Raw genomic sequence first — 18,992 nt, forward strand, 5'->3', positions numbered from 1 at the left:
TAAATCAGTTGATTTTTCCACTTATTTTAGTTTGAAAGTTATGTTATTTTTAATAAAGTGTTGAATAAAGAATAGTTTTAATCACCCTTGTGTTTATTGTTTAAAGCTTGATATATATATATATATAATTTAGTGTAGTTTTCTTTATCACACACTAACATGCACACTTATATATATGAAAATAACACTAACACAGATGTGAAACAGTTCATAACCAGTATGAAAATTAGGTCAAGTTCAAAGTTGAGACTGCTTTCAAACTTACTTTGTCTTGGCAGCAGTTGGTTCATAGTTTATTTTGATGGAGAACCTACTGTTGTAGAATTGGCTTAGAATATGTGTGTGCATGTTAGAGAGAGACTTCTACGTGGATACTTTTGTGAACAGAAAGACATTTATTCATTTTAAGATTATACATAAACTTAAGTTTAAATTGTGTTTTTCATCTTGAAGAGCTGTTCTTGAATATAAGGGTTCTTTTTGCAAAAAGTGATACAATTTTAATGAAACTGTTAGCACAATGGAAGAGACTTCCAAACAGCTTAGTTTGTTTTTCTTGTGGACTTGGGTGTAATATGTTTCTTTATTTGTTGATTGATACAGCTGGCAAAATACTGTGATTCACTTCTCAAGAAGAGTGCAAAGGGAATATCTGAGTCAGAGATTGAAGATAAAATTACTCAGTCCATTACTGTTTTTAAGTATATAGATGACAAAGACATTTACCAAAAAGTAAGTTAAAAATTTCTCTCGTCTCATTTGTAGAAGCATTCAAGTAGGAAATGAGAAGATGAAATGTTAAATTATAAAATGTTTAAATTTTTAATCAGTTAAAAATTCACTTGTAGATAACAAATTCAGGATTTGTTTTCTATACCTGTATTAAACATGCATTTAAGCATATTGAGTCTCCAACATGTTCACACAAGTAATATCATTATGTACAGATACATGACTTTGCTGAGTTACACATATTAAATATGTACATATGTAATACTGAATGATTTTTATTTGCGTATCCTGGTACTCCATATACAGATATTTATTATGAGTCATCCCTGAAAGAGATTTAAATATTTTTAACTCTATATTTTTCAGAAACTAATATTTTAAGAAAGGGAGTATCCTTTCAAATAGTTTCAGCTATTTTCAAACAGCTAAACATGAATAAAAGATAACTTACTTAAAACCAATTTTCCCAAATCTTAATAGTACTGCCTTTTTCAATATAGATTAGCCATTTGTAGGAAAAAAAAAACAAGTAATTTTCTTTGTGTTGTATTAATTATTCTCAAATATTTAACTGTGTATAATATTTTATTGTTTTTATTTTTCAGTTTTATTCTAAAATGCTAGCAAGAAGACTTATTCATAGCCAGAGTATGTCAATGGATTTGGAAGAAACAATGATTAACAAACTTAAGGTATTTGTGAGTTGTGTTTGTAATTATAAAGTTTGGTTAAAATTATTCATTTCTTGTTGTTTTTTTAATCAGCTTTACGTCGCTTATAATTTGTGTAGAATGGAAACCAACCTACACACTGTGTATTGTCACTAAAGCATATACATCAATATTTTTGGAAATTCCCTACTGGTTTTTCACTTGGACACAATAGAGGAGTGCTTGCTTGCTGTTTCCATAATTATTTCCAGTATTGCATTTCACATTTGTCAGCACACTTTAGATGTTTTAATATATGGTGTCTATATTAAGAAAAATACAAAAATCTCTAGCAAGCAAACAGCATTTACTGTTTGTTAAAATAGAATTTCATAATAATGAATGTTTCTAACCCTCAACAATAACCTATTCTCGAATGAAAAAGGTATATGTGAGTTTTTCGTGTTTATAAACTGTAATTTTTTTGAGAAGACTAAATCTGTAAACATTGGGTTTCCTTTTTCCTTAGCAAGCATGTGGCTATGAATTCACAAGCAAACTTCATAGGATGTTTACTGATATAAGTGTTAGTGGAGACCTCAACAACAAGTTCACATCCTTCCTGAGAACAGAAAATATAGATCTTGGTATTAACTTTTCTATATTTGTACTTCAGGTAAGAAACATTTTCTGTGTTAACTCGGGGTGCCAGTTTGGTTCTCAGCATGTCTTGATTAGAGCTGGGCAATTACGTGAATTTGCTAATTGATTAATTATTGGGCTCACTGATTGACTATTCTCACATGGAATAATCAAAAACTAATTTTGAGTAGTTGATTATTTTTTTAAATCTTTACACTAATCAATTAAGCTGAACAACCTTAAATTTATGAAAAATAATTATGAGAAATCAAAAACTTAAGTTACTTGAATAGTTGAAATAATTGAAAGCTGTGATAATTGGAAACACTATTTTTGATTGGTTGAATATTTTCATGACATTAATTGATTCAGTCATAAGTTCACTAATTTATTATGTTATGTGATACTAGTTGATGCTCATAGGTAATTGATTATATTGAGTTACTCACTCAGACCTAGTCTTGGTTTCACACTTTGTGGTCAGATTATGGACAAGGTATTTTCTTGGGGTTTCATGAAACCAACTTAAAATTAAACAGAAGATGCTTGAAAGTAATATAAGTTATTCTAAGCTTACTATATTGAATAATGAATTCTTGAGTTTAGGATATTTTAGTAATTTGATTTTTGAATCAACATAGACCAAATTTATTTTAAGAAGGATATTTACTTGGCTTTGTTACTTTTAGGATTATACACACAGAAGACATTATCAAGCTGGTTTTTCAGTCTTTAAGGAAAAAAAAATCTATAAAATTAGAACAATTGTTATAGTAATGAAAACATTTTTATTATCTTCAGAGAATGACATAATTGATGGTTAAGCTTAAAATTGTTTATTTATTGTTTTTACTGCTCTGCAGTTATCACTCAATTAAATACTAATTTTCTTTAAAAATTTAAAAACCTGCAAACATGTACATGTAGCTACGTTATAGAATTTATGTAAATACCTGTCAAAATTTTGTTTTTGGGTCAATAGTTTGTTTATGATGGAAAAAGAATTAATCTTAATTTGATCTTAAATTTAATATTTTACAAAATATTTGTTTCCAAAAATCAGTTGTTACCACAAACTTACTTATAGGATGAATAGTTTATAAAAAAAAAACTGTTAATAATAAATACATAAATTTAGTTTTCACTGTTAATTTAACTGGGTCCCCATAATGGAAAATGTGTGTTACAAGAAAATATAGTTTAATGACAGTGTTTGTTTATTTAGGCTGGAGCTTGGCCATTAGGACAAATTGCTATTTCTGCTTTTGCAATTCCTCAGCAACTGGAAAGAAGTGTACAAAAGGTAAATGCTGCAGAAACTTAACACTATGAGTATATAATATTTTTATTTGATATTTGAATTCTATTTATTTGTTATTTTAGGCTTTAAAAATGTTATGACATATGTTTCTATTGTTAATCTAAAAATATATTTAGCATACACTTGAGGAAATAATAACATCTGTACACTCATTTCATCATCATCATATAAGGTTTTATACTTGTGTTTTTAAATCATATCAACTCACTTTACATATTAACTGGCTTACTTTATTGAAAGAAGTCATAATTGGTATTGCTTTTTTTGTATTTATAAAGAAACTCTTACCTTGAAACTATAAAATAATTTTATTGTTGTAATATATACACACACTTTTGTAATTTTTGCAATTATGTGATCCAGATTTGGTCGTTGGGCTTAGTCAGATGATGCCATTGTTTGCATTAGTATATTGTTCTACACTGATGCATTTATCTGACACTTTCTTTGTTGTTAGGATAAGATATTATTATATAAACTTCTATTGAAGTCACTAAAACTGTAGAAGAAAATCATAGGATAAAAATTAATTAACTATGAAAAATTACTCCTAAATATACATTGTTAAGAAAATTTTAGTGAAGAGTTTGTGATGTATTAGTGAAATGTTAATAAATAAACTGAAAAAGTCAAGTTTTCTAGAATTCATAATAAGTTCTGCTCAAATCTTGCTTATATTGGATATGTTATCATTGTCAGGTTTAATTCCGTGCATGGTTTAGTAACCAGGGTGACAGTAAGTCTTGTCAATGATAATTTTAAGTAAAATACATTTAGATTACTTGCTTTATTGCTTAGTATGAGTGAAACTGAAGAAAGCTAACATGTTGGACGTAAAACGTTGCATGAAAGTAAGCATAGATTTTTTTTTTATTAAGCCAATTTTTTTCAATGAGTCTTGAGTCCTCTGACAGTCCAAAAAGAGTGCAGTCGAAGAACTGCCACATAAGAACTGGTCTTGTTATCTAGGGTAAGCAAAATAATGCATAGTTTTGTTAATTACGTATAATCTTGCATAATTATAAAAGACTTCAAGTTTAAAGTAGTACCTTCCCTAAGATGTTCACTCTAAGTTACCCAGTGGCTGTTTATTGATATTAAACTTCATTATTTTCAAGTAAAATAATTGTCTTACTTGTTTTCTTAAAGCGCATTTCTTCGGTAGATGTTTATCTTTGCTTTTTTTTGTAAAATAAGCAAGTGATAAACACATATTTAAATTTTACTATTATTATTCAGTTTGAAGAGTTCTACAACAGTAAATTTAGTGGCAGAAAACTTACTTGGTTACATCACTTATGTAATGGTAAGTAGTAAGATAATTTATTATAAAAAATTAGTTTTGTATTAATCCTACTATTTAACTTGTCCAAATATTATTTAAATTTTTGTTCTTTATTACAGTATCAAAACATCTTATGATTATGAAAGTAGTTTGAAAGGATTACAATGTAAAATCTTCTATCTTAGTAGAACTTGTCGGTTATAAGAAGAAAATTTGTAAAGATTTACTTCACTTTACATAGATTTCTGTTAATGTTTTTTTTCCACAAGTGTGAGCTTATAGTACATTCTTTAGAGCATTGACATACATTGTTTACTCGAGGTTTAAATGTAATTTATGAATTATCAATGTATCTTTTCTTGTTTCATCTTGGATAACATGAGTTTGTTTTAGGGTTTGATTCAATTGAAGTGGAAAAGTAAATGTAAGCATGTTCAATTTATAAATGTGTGTAGGTGCAAATACATTTATCATTCCTATAGTTCTTAATATAGCACAGTAACTAAAGCACAAGCACAAAGTCTACATACAACTGAATCCTCATGTACATGCAATACCAAGTTTAAGAATCTGAAATCTTGAATAGTTATTAGCTTAAATATTAAAGGTTAATATGCTTTTTATTTCTGTTTAATATTTAAATACCTATGAATGTATAGTTTCATAGGTTCAAGACCACTGTTTTTGGTTTATTTCACCAGCCTCTGTTAGGTTCTTTTCCATTTGAGGAGTTTCTTCAGAATGCGATTTACACAAAAAATATCTTTACATGTATATGCTATGTAATAAAACACAGACTAGCCATATTTTCCAAGATTGTGCTTAATTTAATTTATACACACACACACACACACACACACACACACAAATATTGTATAGTAAAATTCAATTTATTTAGTGATATTTTTAAGGGGGGTATTTTGCTAATAGAAAGTTGATGTTTTTACAACTTAAGATAGGGATTCAAATGTGAACTGGCCAGTGATGATAAAGGTTCTCCAGGTCATGACTGATAATCATTGTTATCTTTAATTATTTAACCAACTGCAGTGTATTGAATATGTGTTACACATGTGTGTGTGTGTGTGCCAAAATGTATTATAAAGCCAATCCAGTTTTTCAAGGGCATGGTGTGACATAGTAATTAATGTGCCAGTCTGTGGAGCCAAAGGTTCCTGGTTTATGTCATGTTGCCACAAAATCATGCTCTGCACTTTGAGATCATAAGTGCATTATAACAGTTTTGATCAAATCCTACTATTTGATTAAAGCAGTCCAAGAGTTGTTGGTGGATGCTGTGACTTGTAGCTGTCTTCCTTCTAGTCTGTTAGTTCAAAGTTAAGGATAGGTGGTTAACACAGTTATCCCCCTTATGTATCTTTGTCCAAATATTCAAAACAAACAAATGTTTGTTGAAATTGAATAGCCCTTTCAAGATGGGTCACAGATGAAAGGTCATGTCATCTCATTTGTTGACTCGCATTCAAAATTTTATTCAACTACTATTTCATGAATTTATGTCAATAAGTTTGGTATCAAACTGTAGATTATAATTCAAATTTTAGAACTATACATTACTCAATTTCTTAATTTAAAAGTAAATATAAAAAAAAACTCGGATAAACATCGATTTTTGTGTATCATGCGAAACTACTGGTTCAAAGTAGATGTTTCTGAAGTCAAAATACTAAGTCTATAGTTTTGTACTAATTAGAAACTCAAATTACAGATATTGACAAGCTAGAATATAAAATAAGAAAGTCTTATCTTTTCTATTTGTTAAGATATTGCTCATGTAATAAATCAAACACTGTGGCACCCCGATCATCTCTTTCCATTTTTGGAAATGCTCTTTTTACACTTACTTCTGTATATGACATGAATAACCAATTGGAAGATCAGAATATCCCCCTTATGATTTTCTCAGCCTTTCTAACGTGGCTAGTGCCATTTCTTTCTTTTGAACCAAGATTTCAATGAGGTAGTTTGTGTCTTTAGTCTGCTCAAAATTTCATTATTTTTTTAAGAGTAAAATACATCTTAGTTACTAAGCTTGATAATATTATAGTTGAATTCTATGGTATTGATGTAGCAATTTATGATTTTTTTTATTCAAATGTATATATGAAACCTAAAAAAATAAAAAAAAAAAAGGCATGAGAGAAACATTGCTTTACAAAGCTTACGACTTAATAAGAAAATTAGATATTTTGCATATGAAAACATTGTAATGTTTATTGATAATCTGCTAAATTTTGTTAACATTAATTTACTAATTTAAAGCCCCCCAGTGGCACGGTGGTATGTGTGCGGACTTACAATGCTAGAATCCGAGTTTCAATACCTGTGGTAGGCAGAGCACAGATGACCCATTGTGTAGCTTTGTGCTTAATTACAAACAAATTTAAAAGTTATAGCATGAAAACTATAACAAGCACAAAATAGTTAGAAGGTTACACTGACTGACCCTGTATTGAAAGAGATAATAAAGAAAATTAAAAAAAAAAGGTTAAATCTGAAAAAGAAATTGACTATAATATATTTTTTATACTAGTGGTAGTTTAATTATCAAATTACTAACATGTTTTTATACTACTCATTATTGGGAAGGTGTAAAAACTGATGAAAGACATTGAGTGAAAACATTCATTTTTTGGTCTAAATGAATGGTATTTAGTAGAATTAATTACAACATTAATAGAATTTTTGTTTATATTTTGTGTGTGATGTGTATGTTATTAGGAATCTTTTAACCAACAAGAAGTTTGGTACATAAATAGTTTAGAAAAATGTGTATAATACTCAGTGAAATCCAGTGGACTCCTTTGTTAAATCTAGGATGGAATAGAAATACGCCTTTCAGATACGTGCATGTACATATAGTTTTGTAAGACTTGTGTCATCTTTTTCCAATGTAGCTTTTAAGATTTTGTGTGTAAATGATGTTTTATACATATTTTTAACCTCATATTTTAAATTAAAATAATTACATCTTGATGGTGTATGCCAATCACAAGTTGTATTCCTGAACTTTATAAACTTCAAAATTTTTCAGCTGAAGTGAAATTGAGTTACTTGAAAAAGCCTTACATAGTGACTATGGGTACCTACCAAATGGCACTCTTATTGCTGTACGAGTCAGCAGATACCTTAAGCTACAAAGAACTTCAAGAGAACACCAAATTAAATGATGAGCAACTTGTTAAACACTTGCAGAGCTTAGTAGATGCTAAACTTATCATGACTGCAGATGTAAGTTTTTGTTGTTGGTTTTTCAGGTTTGATGTACTAGAGTTTTATTGTGTATGATGTTTCTTCATTGTTTTCAAGAACAGTAGCTAGTAAAAGATTAATTTTATTATGAGAGATTTATCTTTTTTTTTCTTCTTTTTTTTTTTGCTATAACCAGATATACCATCACTGCCCTTTTATTTTTAATTTGTTTTTTTGAAAAAATGTACATATGGTTTCATCAGCTGCACATCTCTTGGCTACAGTATAGTAATTTTGAGTAAATTTGTAAGCTACTATTTTTATATTTGTATAGAAATGTTTTTAGACTCACTTTGATTAAATGATAGATTTTGTCCTAACTAAAAAAATTCTCTGTTAATAGGAAGCTCCTTTGGATGCAGAAAGTGTGCTTGTGCTAAATAAAAATTATTCAAATAAAAGAACTAAGTTTAAAATATCAGCAGTGGTACAGAAAGAGTCTACTCAAGTAAGTTTTATTTTATTTTACTTAAGTAGTGTAGCCATTATTAAGTATTTTAGTAAGAAATATTTGTCTTTGTGTCACTTTAGCTACATCTCTCTATATTATAGATAAACATATTTTTATGTTTTTGCCATATTTTTTACATTTGTCAAACAAGAATGCCAAAGAATGAAACATTATCTTACAAAATGTAACATTTATTTCTAGTCAATGAAAGGTAGTAGTTTCATGTTTTCATCACTCTTTTTTAATTTTTCCTTTCAATAAAAATGGTCAAGAGACACCAAAAAAAGTCTTGACGTTATTCACTTGAATAATTGCATACTTCAAATGACATGGATGTTTATAGAATTTAAAACTGGTGTTATTGTGTTTTGTTTCAGAAAAATCTATTTAAAATATTCATTGTTACATAAGGTGATGTGAATTAGGTCAATAATCCTTTTATATTCAATGGTTCTTTCATGGGTGAAAAAAACATTGAAAATTAGCCAGTTTTGTCCATGCTAGCTGCTTTTAATGTTTTTGTGTTTATGTATAAAAATAAAATATGTATCCACACCTTAGGCTGTTTAGTCCATGTGTGTGTGCCCCTCAGTGGCACAGCGGTATGTCTGTGGATTTACAATGCTAGAATCCGGGTTTCGATACCCGTGGTGGGCAGAGCACAGATAATCCATTGTGTAGCTTTGTGCTTAACTTCAAATAAACAAACAAGCTATGGTATTAATTAGTAGTCCATGTGTCACATATTGAGTCATTCACATATCCATATTTGTGTAGAAAAGTATATCAATATGTGTGTAGACTTGGTATAATGTATCAGAGCTTATTGCTCTCTTTCCTATAAAGACTAAACTATTTGGAGAAGCTTTATAAAACTTCCAAAGAAACTGTATAGTGAAATATTGAGCAAAATTAATTTTTTTCTGGAATTTACTGACCATCTTCATAATGTTCACAAGGTCATCAATGCTTCATGTAGCAAACACTACATAAATTGTAAAGCATTTCATGTCGTCTTCTTTTTTAATTTCTACAACAAACCACATTGGTGTGTATTACCTAATTATTGTACTATACATGCTTAGTTCATTCGTACAGCAATCTGAAAGTCAGGGGTATGAGTAATCCAATTTTATGTCTGGTTTCACAGCAAGAAGTTGAACAGACTCACAGTTCTGTAGATGAAGACAGAAAACTTTATCTTCAAGCAGCAATTGTTCGCATAATGAAAGCAAGGAAGGTTTTGCATCACAACACACTTATACAAGAGGTCAGTCGCTGAAATTGAATCAAAAGCAAGTTATACTTAGACAGTTTTTTTTTCAGATGATATTTTATTTGAAATACCTAGTGCTAATAATTGCTTTTGCAATTTAAGTTCATGTTCTCCTTTGTTTATTTCACTGTTGGAGTTTTGAATAGATATTATTATAAAGAATGTGCAGAGTCATTATGTTCTAGCCACCTAACCATTTTTTAAAGCAGTATTACACGACAGGCCATGTTGTTTTTGAACATAGAAAAAAAAAGCAATTAACATTTTAAACACCTGAATCAGTTTGGTAGAAAGTTAGCTCAAAATACGATAGAATTAGTAGCTTAGACTAAATTTATTACATAACAAAATCATACTCATAAGTTTTCAAATAATGAAATTGAGTTGTATTGAAAAGTCACAACAGCCATGATCAAAATAATGTTGTCACTTTTTTTAATAATCTTGTAAAGTTTAAAAGGGACAGAAAAAAAAAGTTCAAATCATAACTCGGACATTGTGAGGCTCAAGGGGAGATCTACTTAATTTTTTTTTCACAATGGTTTAGTAAGGAATTAACAAGAAAAATGAGTTTTGTTTATTGCAATCATCGGTGGATCATAATTAATACAGCTGAAATAATTTTATAGCTAATTGATATCAAAGTTTATTTAGAAAACCATAAAAGATTGCCGAAAAGTCCTAGAAATTTAGTTTCTAGATCTACAACATAAAATTACTTTTAATTTATGTGGTGCCTTACTGGGAGTACAGTTTGTCATGTAATATAAAGTTACTGCTTAAATATTGTGTAAGAAATATCACTCACTTTAATCAAAAGAGTAGGTGGTTTAGAAGGTGGTGTATGTTCATTGTATAGGTTACATGCATTGATTAGGAGGCATTATGAGGACTTTATTTTTTTTCTTAATTTATTAGTTAATAATGTAGGTTTAGTTTGGTCATGGGAAGAGATTAACAATGTGTAAAATGCTTTTTTTTTATTGATTTTAACTCTAAAAATTTTTAATTCAAAGATTGACCAATGGTTTACTGCCAGATAAACATGGAGATATATCAGAATTGATAGCTTAATACTTTATCAAGTGGAATGGATTTTGTATGCAAATTAAATAAAACGTTTATCAATAAAAAAAAACTATGCAAAGTTTTTCAGAACAGTTATTGTTTTAAATATTTTTTAAATGTGAATGGATGTTATTGTGTAAGAAAATGTACGGGCTGAACAATACCTTGAAACATAAAGGTTTTATTGAATCACAAGGTTTCCAGTTTTTTTTTAAAGATCTTTGTTAGGTTGAATTGCAGCAGTAAACTTGGGAAATGTAAGAAAAAATAATGGAATGCAATTGTGTGGGAAAAGTATGAGACATACAACATTGTTGATGAGACCAGCAATACAAATGTGAATCTTTGCTTTGGTAACAAGGTAATGTTTCATGATGTATATTCAGCAGCCAATCACGTACAAGTTGACTTGCCCTATTTGCAAGTTTATATAATGTACAATAAATATTATTTGGTTTTGATTTTATTATGTGCTAGAGAGGTTTTTAGCTCTGGACAACGCACAGTATTTGGGAGAAAAATGTAAGACTTCATCCCTTGTTATTAAACTGAAGTTGTGAAAAGTTTAAATATACTTAGGGAATTATAAATTATAAAGAATTTGTTAGTGCTTTGTTCAGCAGCATGTAGTCATTCAGAACTTCTTTTTATGGCTTGTTTTCATGCTTTTTTCTTTTTATCCTTGAGTAAGTGTATTTTGATATCTCTGTTATATTGCTAGAACATTTTGTGCAGATATCACTGTATCTTATACATATTGTGAACCATGATGTCCATCCAAGCATTTGTCGTCTCCCATTTGAAAAACTGTGCATGCAGCAAAAGCTCAACATTTACTTTTAAAATGATGGGAGAACAGGCATGAATAATGTTGATGCCAAATTTTATTTCACAAGCAGGATATTCTACACTAAATTGTTAGGAATTAATCACACTATCATTCACATTTCAAAATGTGATGTAACTTAAAGAATAAAAATGTAGATTTACGATATGTTATTGTTGAGTGACTTTTAGCATGTCTGAAATGCTTAACAATTACTTTTCATGGTCGGTGTTATAAGTAGCTCTGAGTAAAACCAAGAGTGCAACACAATTAACCTTTTTAAAATCTATGAAATAATTTAAATTTATAGATTAACTTAAACTTTTCATATCATTGGGGTTGGGTACTTTTGCTTGTTTTTTTAGAAGATATAATAAAACATTAGTCATTTAATTTTGGTGGAGTTGACATTTTTTTTAAGATCAATAAATGAGGTCCTTGAAAATTACACTTTGATCCTTGAAAGCTCTGGAATTTAGTTTTTATTAACATGTGCAACCCATGCAAGTATTTCAGAACTGAAGTTATTTTATTAATAAGTGTAAAGTTATATCTCAGTTGGTATTCCAAATCAAAATTTGTATAAGTAATTTTTCAATAGAAAAAATATGTGTAACAGTTATCATTTTTGCTGGCCAATTCCTATAATGTAGTTAACTTGCAATTTATAAATTTTTTAAGGCAAAACAAGATCATTGTTTCAAATTTTGGCATTAATTGTAAGATCTCGTTGTCACTGTCATGCACAAGTTATGCACCATTCTTTTAACAATGCAAACCTGTATTGAGTTGCTGAAGAATGATGTGATTAAAACTCCCAGTCCTATAGTAATATAATTTTAAACCAATTGGTTCAGTTGATTAGACATTTACACCATTGTATTTAAGTGGTGTTCTTCCTATATAACTAAGGTGCTTCAAACAATATGATAATTGGAATATTCCATTAATTGATATAGAAAAATAAATCTATATAAAAAAATAAATAAATAACGTTTATGGCTGTTCATTTGTTAAAACTATACAAAGTAAAATAAGCGTTCGAGAACTTTTACCCAAGAAGTATAAACAACATTTAGTGAATTTTATAAGAATAATCAAAAAATTTGTAAACTCTCTTCAAAAGCAGCAACCTAATGTTTAATGGAGTTCATGCTCTGGTTTACCTAATATTTGAGGATGATGTCTTAATCATAGTGCAAAACTTTATCAGTTAAAGACTTGAGCTAATAGATTGAAATATACTCCTTAACAAGTTTCAAGGGCAGATGAATAACATCTATTATATCTTTCCAGATCAATTACAATCACCAACCTAAACCTTCTTTAAAACAAGCTATTGTAATTTGATGTAAAATCATATTTTATAAGGATGTATTTTTTATTAGAAAATAAATATTATGCCATAAACATGATAGTTTCATGATTAAACTGTTTCTTTCATTACCTAAAGACATGCTTAAACCTAGATCATTGTTGTCTGTTTCGTTTCAGGTTATCAACCAAGCTAAATCTCGATTTGTGCCCAGCATTGCAATGATCAAGAAATGTGTTGAATCCTTGATTGACAAACAGTACTTGGAAAGGACCCCTCATTCTGCTGATGAATACAGTTATGTAGCATAATGAAATATATATAGGGAGTGTTGCTAACTTCAAAATGACATACCCTTTGTGTTAATGGTGTGAGAGCATCGGATGAAGCCAGAAGTAAACACAGTGTTAAAACTGTACAATTTATGCTGTAAATATTAGGATATGATAAAAAATTACTGTCACATTTATATTAAGAAATACATCCAGTAACTTGTACTAATAGAAAGTGCAATTGTTACAAGCCATTTTAAGTTAATGGAAAGAAAAGTATTTACCAAATACTGTAGTTTATTTCCAGATTTTGTAACATTGTTTTTCAACACTTATGTATAGACAAAACAACCTGAATTATATTTAAAACAATGTTTTTTATTTTATCTTGTGTATAATAAGTTGACATATTGTTCACATGAGTAATTAATGGTACTGCTAATTGAGAGTAGATATAGCTTTTTAAAAAGGTTAAAACATTTATAGATTTTCTATATAATAATAAAAAATAATTATAATATTTGTTAGTCGTAATTAAGTTTCAAGATCAGTCTCTTTTAGTTATTTTTTGAATATAATGAGTATTTTGATATATAAGAGAAATATTTGTTATAAATCTTATCATGTAATGCTAATAGCTAAAACAAGCTTTACTTAATATTTATCTACACTTATAAAAGCTTGTTAAATTTTGGGTAATCTCCATTATTTACACAAGTTCTTGAAAATGTAGATTTTTAATCTTTTAAGTGGTTATCCTTATTAAAGCATATTATATGTTTGTAGAAATTCAAAAAAATAACTCATGATTCCTAAGTATTTTCAAAATACACAAACAAAAAACCTGCTATCAGTATGTATATGTGTGTGTGTGTACATGTGTATTTGATAAAATTCATTAAATTAGTTTGTCTACCTGCTGCTTTATTGTTATTATTTTTATTAGTAATTTTTAAAGGTTAAATAGTTTATTAAAATATCTGCTTACTTTATTATAATGTATAGTTGTGCAACAGAAATGAATAACAGTATATTTGTCATCAGTGAATTTTTTTTAAATGATCAATAAGTTCTAAAGATTTCCTACGTATTGATTTCATTGAAATGGAAACTAGTCATTCAGAAAAGTCAATTATATAAATGATTCTGGACAGCAAGTAAAGCTTACAAAAATACAGCTGTTTGATTAAATGTATGTAATTTTAAATTAAGTGGATTAGTTTGTAGCATAGCTGATTAAATAGAAATATTTGATTAAACAAACAGCAAGTATTAGAAGCCAGAAATATCAAACAAGAATTGATTAAGGTCAAGTAAAGCAAATAAGAATGTACCATCAATTATCAAATGATCAAGATTAAGAAGTGCTGACCAAAGTTAGTTGTAAAATGATCAGTCATGATCAAACTGGTTCATGGGATTACTCAAATGATCAAGAGTCAAAAGTAACTAACTTGCTTTGATTAGAAGTTTGTACTAATGAATATGTAATAGTTCATTTAAGTAGTGGTTACATGGACAATATGGTGTATATTTGGGCTGATAATTTATCAAAAGATCTGAAAAAATTGAATTAATGTAGATTTCTATCACTTACTGAACTAACTAATTATTTAATTAATAATTTTATTTTACTTACAAAATTCATTAAGCATCAGAAATGCCTCACGCTGTAACATAGAGTAAATTTTAACCTTAAAAGGTTTGAAACACATTATCAAACAAAGGTTTTTAACCTTTGAATGTACTAATTTGCACAATTTATTGATGACATCATCAAAACTACTAGCTTATATCTGATTAACATCATTTTATTTCATAAATAATACATATCAGTGAAGTAAAATATTCACATCTAGTTTAAAAATAAGTTAAATAGAACAGTAATCATGTTTTTCTATCATAAATAAAAATAAAAGATGTGCATTGTTTATGCTGATGCTAAGTGCAATACTCATAGTTACATACAGAAAACTTGTTTTGCACGAGCACCCTATTGTGGCCAATTAAAAGAACTGCAGCTGACTTTAGCAAAACAGATCGTTATTTAACAGTCGCTATTCCAAGCTGGTTATCAGTAATAATTTTTGAACATAAAATTGTTGATTAATTAAACACACGTAATAAATACATTAATAAACAACAAAACAGAACAAAGTAGCACTAAAAGTTTGATTAGAAAATAAATATGGACCTTCAACTGTAACAGCAAGGGTGTGCTATTATCATTTAATTTGTTTAACAATATTGTTGATTAATTAAATATATATGCCTTAGGGGGGTGGAGGGAGAGTTACACCATGCTTCTTTTTCAATGGTATTCTATATTTTATGTTTCATATGTGTTTTACATAAAAAATTTTCTTATGTGTTGAATACTGGACAGTATAGTTTAGTGAAGCAATGCAGCCAATAACCTACCCCCTCTCTCCTTGCTTCTCCATAGTGGTCTGTTCCAATGCATGGAATGAACTGCTGTATATACTATTTTAGTGGTGTGTACCTTTATTTTAATACTACTTTTGTTTAAGTAATGATCATTGCAAACCAAAAAATCAAATTTTACACAGAAGTGACATTTAATGTGTGATTACTATTCGAATATTGTCACACAGTTTCTGTTAACAAGGGTGGAAAAAAATCTGACGCTGCTTGAATACTGCACGATGAACCTTCGACTGTTTAGAACTATTTTGAAATTCCTGGCTAGTAAATGAACCTTCAAACACAGCCCAAGATAATACTAACGTCAACCTGAAAAGGGTACTGTGATATAGAAGAATATAAAAAAAAAACTAATGTTACTTCCTCTTATATCAGTTTTTAAAATAATTTTCAGTTATTATACTGTCTACAAATAGCTTGTAATTCTGCTAATTTTATTCTTTAAGTCAAATATTTACATTCACCTCTTTTAGTGTTTAAAACATTGCTATATTTTAATTCACTTCATGATTTTCTGATATTTTAACATATTTTGGTAATCTTTAAAAGTCAATTCAAATAAATGTTTCAGCTTAAAAGAGATCTCGTCTCTTGGAACCCTAATATGGATTGTATCTCTCGTATCTTGCTCAAACCTAAATGTTTAGCTAATTTCCTGGGCAAATGGAGGTGCCTTATTTTGCACTTAAAACCATTGTTTTTGATAAACACAAATTTCACAAACTTGTATTATTACTAGTGTATGCTTAAAATTTCAAAAGAAAACTTAGTTTCAAATTATCCTATTTATTTTAAATATTTTCATTATCCATATAAAATTAATTTTTTTCCCAGCAGAGGCTATAGACTGTGTAATTATTTATACATAAAATTTTGATATGTCTTAAATACTGTGATTTAGTTTCAGAATACAAGCATCGTTTTATAGATTTGTGTGTGTGTGTGTCTTTATACCTTGTTAATTGTTTTTTTAATGTAATTTGAATTTTTCTAAGCAATCATTTCAAACGGCTAATGCTTCTCAGATCTTGTTTGTGAATTTCCTTTAGAATGGCATGAAACTGTTTGTGTGAATGTGTTTTTATTTAGTTGTACAGAAGGTTTGTATTTGTTTTGCATATCTGAATGAATGAAATATGTATTGGCAATATAGCCTTTAATAAATTGTTCTTGTACTATTTTGCAATTTAGGGTTCATTACAGATTTGTGAAAAATTGGGCAAATATCATGCCTTTGAAGTTATTTTCAAAAAGAGTTTTCATACCTTACATCATTGCATAGAACCTTCACTACAAAGAGGATGAGTTTGTTATATTAAAATGATATTGGAGCTAAATCATGATGTTACGATCCACATCCAGTCATGCTCTGGCAACCATGAATCCTGACAGTAATCCTTTCAGTGTAGTTTCCATTCCAAAACACTCTGTCGTAAGATTTTCAGGTACAAAGCACACCACGCCTCCCAACATTCTTTCCATAATCCACCCAGTTTATGAGGCCATTAGTTTTCAAGTACCTGTTTCAATAGTCAGATTGCAAAGAAATTCACAATCACTGTGTCTGGTGAATTGACGTCATATGAAATAGTAGGATTGCCCATTTCACTCTCCAGCTATTTGTAATATGCAATAGTCGAACAGGTATGTCATGGAAACAGCTTCTGTCACTTTTCTTGATTATGTTGCATACTGTTGCCTGGGATATGTGGACAACTTCTGCCCTGACCTCTGTGTTTATGTATTTTCATCTGTTACAAAAGCTAGGTTTTCAGGTCTCTTTCTAAATGGTCCTGGTGCCCCAAAATGATGTATATTTGTTTGATTTCCAAAACTGTTAACTACAAGAAATATGCTTATCTTATAAATTCTAAATCCTAGATCTCAATGCATATTTATGATCTGAGTGTATAAATATTTTGCATTGGAATGGGTTGTTACTCCAAAAGCAATCAATTATCTGTAGCATTACACTGTCGATTGAATTCTAAACAGTGTGAAAATGTAGTTCTGATATATCCCATTCCACCTTGATATTAAATTCACTGTGGTTGTCGTCACATGAATTGTTGATTTGTATATCCAAAATCATTGTGATATAATGTAGTCAATCCTTTGTATATCGCAATTTATTAATATAAATAAAAATGAAATTTAAATATTAAAAAATATATTTCTTGATATTTTCAAGAAATCATTTATACATAAAATTACATTTGAATATCTTGAAGTTTAATTTGAAACATTAGAAACTTTAAAGATTATTAATAAATTTTTCAAGTTAGATGATTTTTCAGAATCCAAAATATCTCTTAGCCTGGTTTTTGTATTGATAATTCTTGTATCAGTTATAGTGAAAAGTTTTCTAAACGTAGAACTAATACTCTGTAATGTTGATAAAAGTTTATCAGAAGTTGTTTTCCAATAAAACTACACTTTTTTCTTAAACTGTATGATTTTATTTAATCATTTTGTTATACGATGTAAAGAGGCAGTTGTTTTACAGGCAATAGATTAAAGGTAAATGTAGTTTCCATTTACACAGTTATTTAATTTCTTTAAGAAATAAAATTTATTTGACATATAATTTGATGCAGAACAATTAAAATAATGTTTGAAAAATAAAACACACATCTGTTAGAAGCTAAACAATAATATATTGTCTTTGGGTGGATTCTTTTAAAATCCATACTATTTCATGGTAAAAGTGTTTTTGAAGATGTCGACCTGTTTAACTGGGTTCAATGCTTGTTTTATTTTGTGATGGCTTAAATTGAAGTACAAAAATATTCAGTCACATTTAATAGCAAATAATTTATAATGACCACATTGTAATTGTATGCTAATTTCAAGGGTAAACCTTGCACACAGTTATGTGTATGCTATATCAGGTAAAACTGATTATTCCTAAAGCAGTGAAATAAGTCTGTTGAATAACTGCAGATGAGACAAGATATATATATTAAATGTAATATTGAGTTATTCTGAATATCTTTGTTCATTTTTGGGTGGGATGTAATTCACTTTTGTGTGAATAAGGATATCTTTTACTTAGAGTTCTGCTTTTTTGAAGGAGACAACATTGTCCATGCAATAAAGCCTGTTGTCAAACTTGTAAGTTCATAAAAAACACAGACTCATTTTCTGACAAGCACAATCAAAGAAAATTTAAAATATCAAAAGAAATCACTTGTGAAACAAAAAACACCTTTTACGTTATACAGTGTAAAAAATGCAATTATCAATATGTAGGACATACACAAGCAACTCTTAGAGAAAGTTTCAACAACCATAAATTTTCTATTAACACCGAAAAAGATCTCCCTGTTGCTCAACACTTTAACCAACCTGGTCATTCCATTAACCATGTTACTTGTTTGTTTTGAATTTTGCGCAAAGCTACATGAGGGATATCTGCGCTAGCTGTCCCTAATTT

At 28.7% G+C, this 18,992-nt stretch overlaps 1 protein-coding gene across 3 annotated transcripts in view; it reads left to right on the plus strand.

Annotated features, from left to right (window-relative positions):
- Positions 1–14,002, plus strand: part of LOC106472394 (cullin-2-like) — a 35,532-nt gene extending 21,530 nt beyond the window's left edge. For all 3 annotated transcript variants that reach the window (XM_013933037.2, XM_022400973.1, XM_022400972.1), the window contains 9 exons: positions 604–732; positions 1,338–1,424; positions 1,912–2,058; positions 3,250–3,327; positions 4,585–4,651; positions 7,686–7,882; positions 8,247–8,351; positions 9,505–9,624; positions 13,019–14,002. In XM_013933037.2, coding sequence (XP_013788491.1) covers positions 604–732; positions 1,338–1,424; positions 1,912–2,058; positions 3,250–3,327; positions 4,585–4,651; positions 7,686–7,882; positions 8,247–8,351; positions 9,505–9,624; positions 13,019–13,150 — 1,062 coding nt within the window. In that variant the 3' untranslated portion in view covers positions 13,151–14,002. The remainder of the gene's footprint in view (positions 1–603; positions 733–1,337; positions 1,425–1,911; positions 2,059–3,249; positions 3,328–4,584; positions 4,652–7,685; positions 7,883–8,246; positions 8,352–9,504; positions 9,625–13,018) is intronic.
- Positions 14,003–18,992: the final 4,990 nt, after the last annotated feature.

The sequence above is a fragment of the Limulus polyphemus genome, unplaced genomic scaffold (genome assembly GCF_000517525.1).
Source record: "Limulus polyphemus unplaced genomic scaffold, Limulus_polyphemus-2.1.2 Scaffold5295, whole genome shotgun sequence".
Taxonomy (NCBI): Eukaryota; Metazoa; Arthropoda; class Merostomata; order Xiphosura; family Limulidae; genus Limulus; species Limulus polyphemus.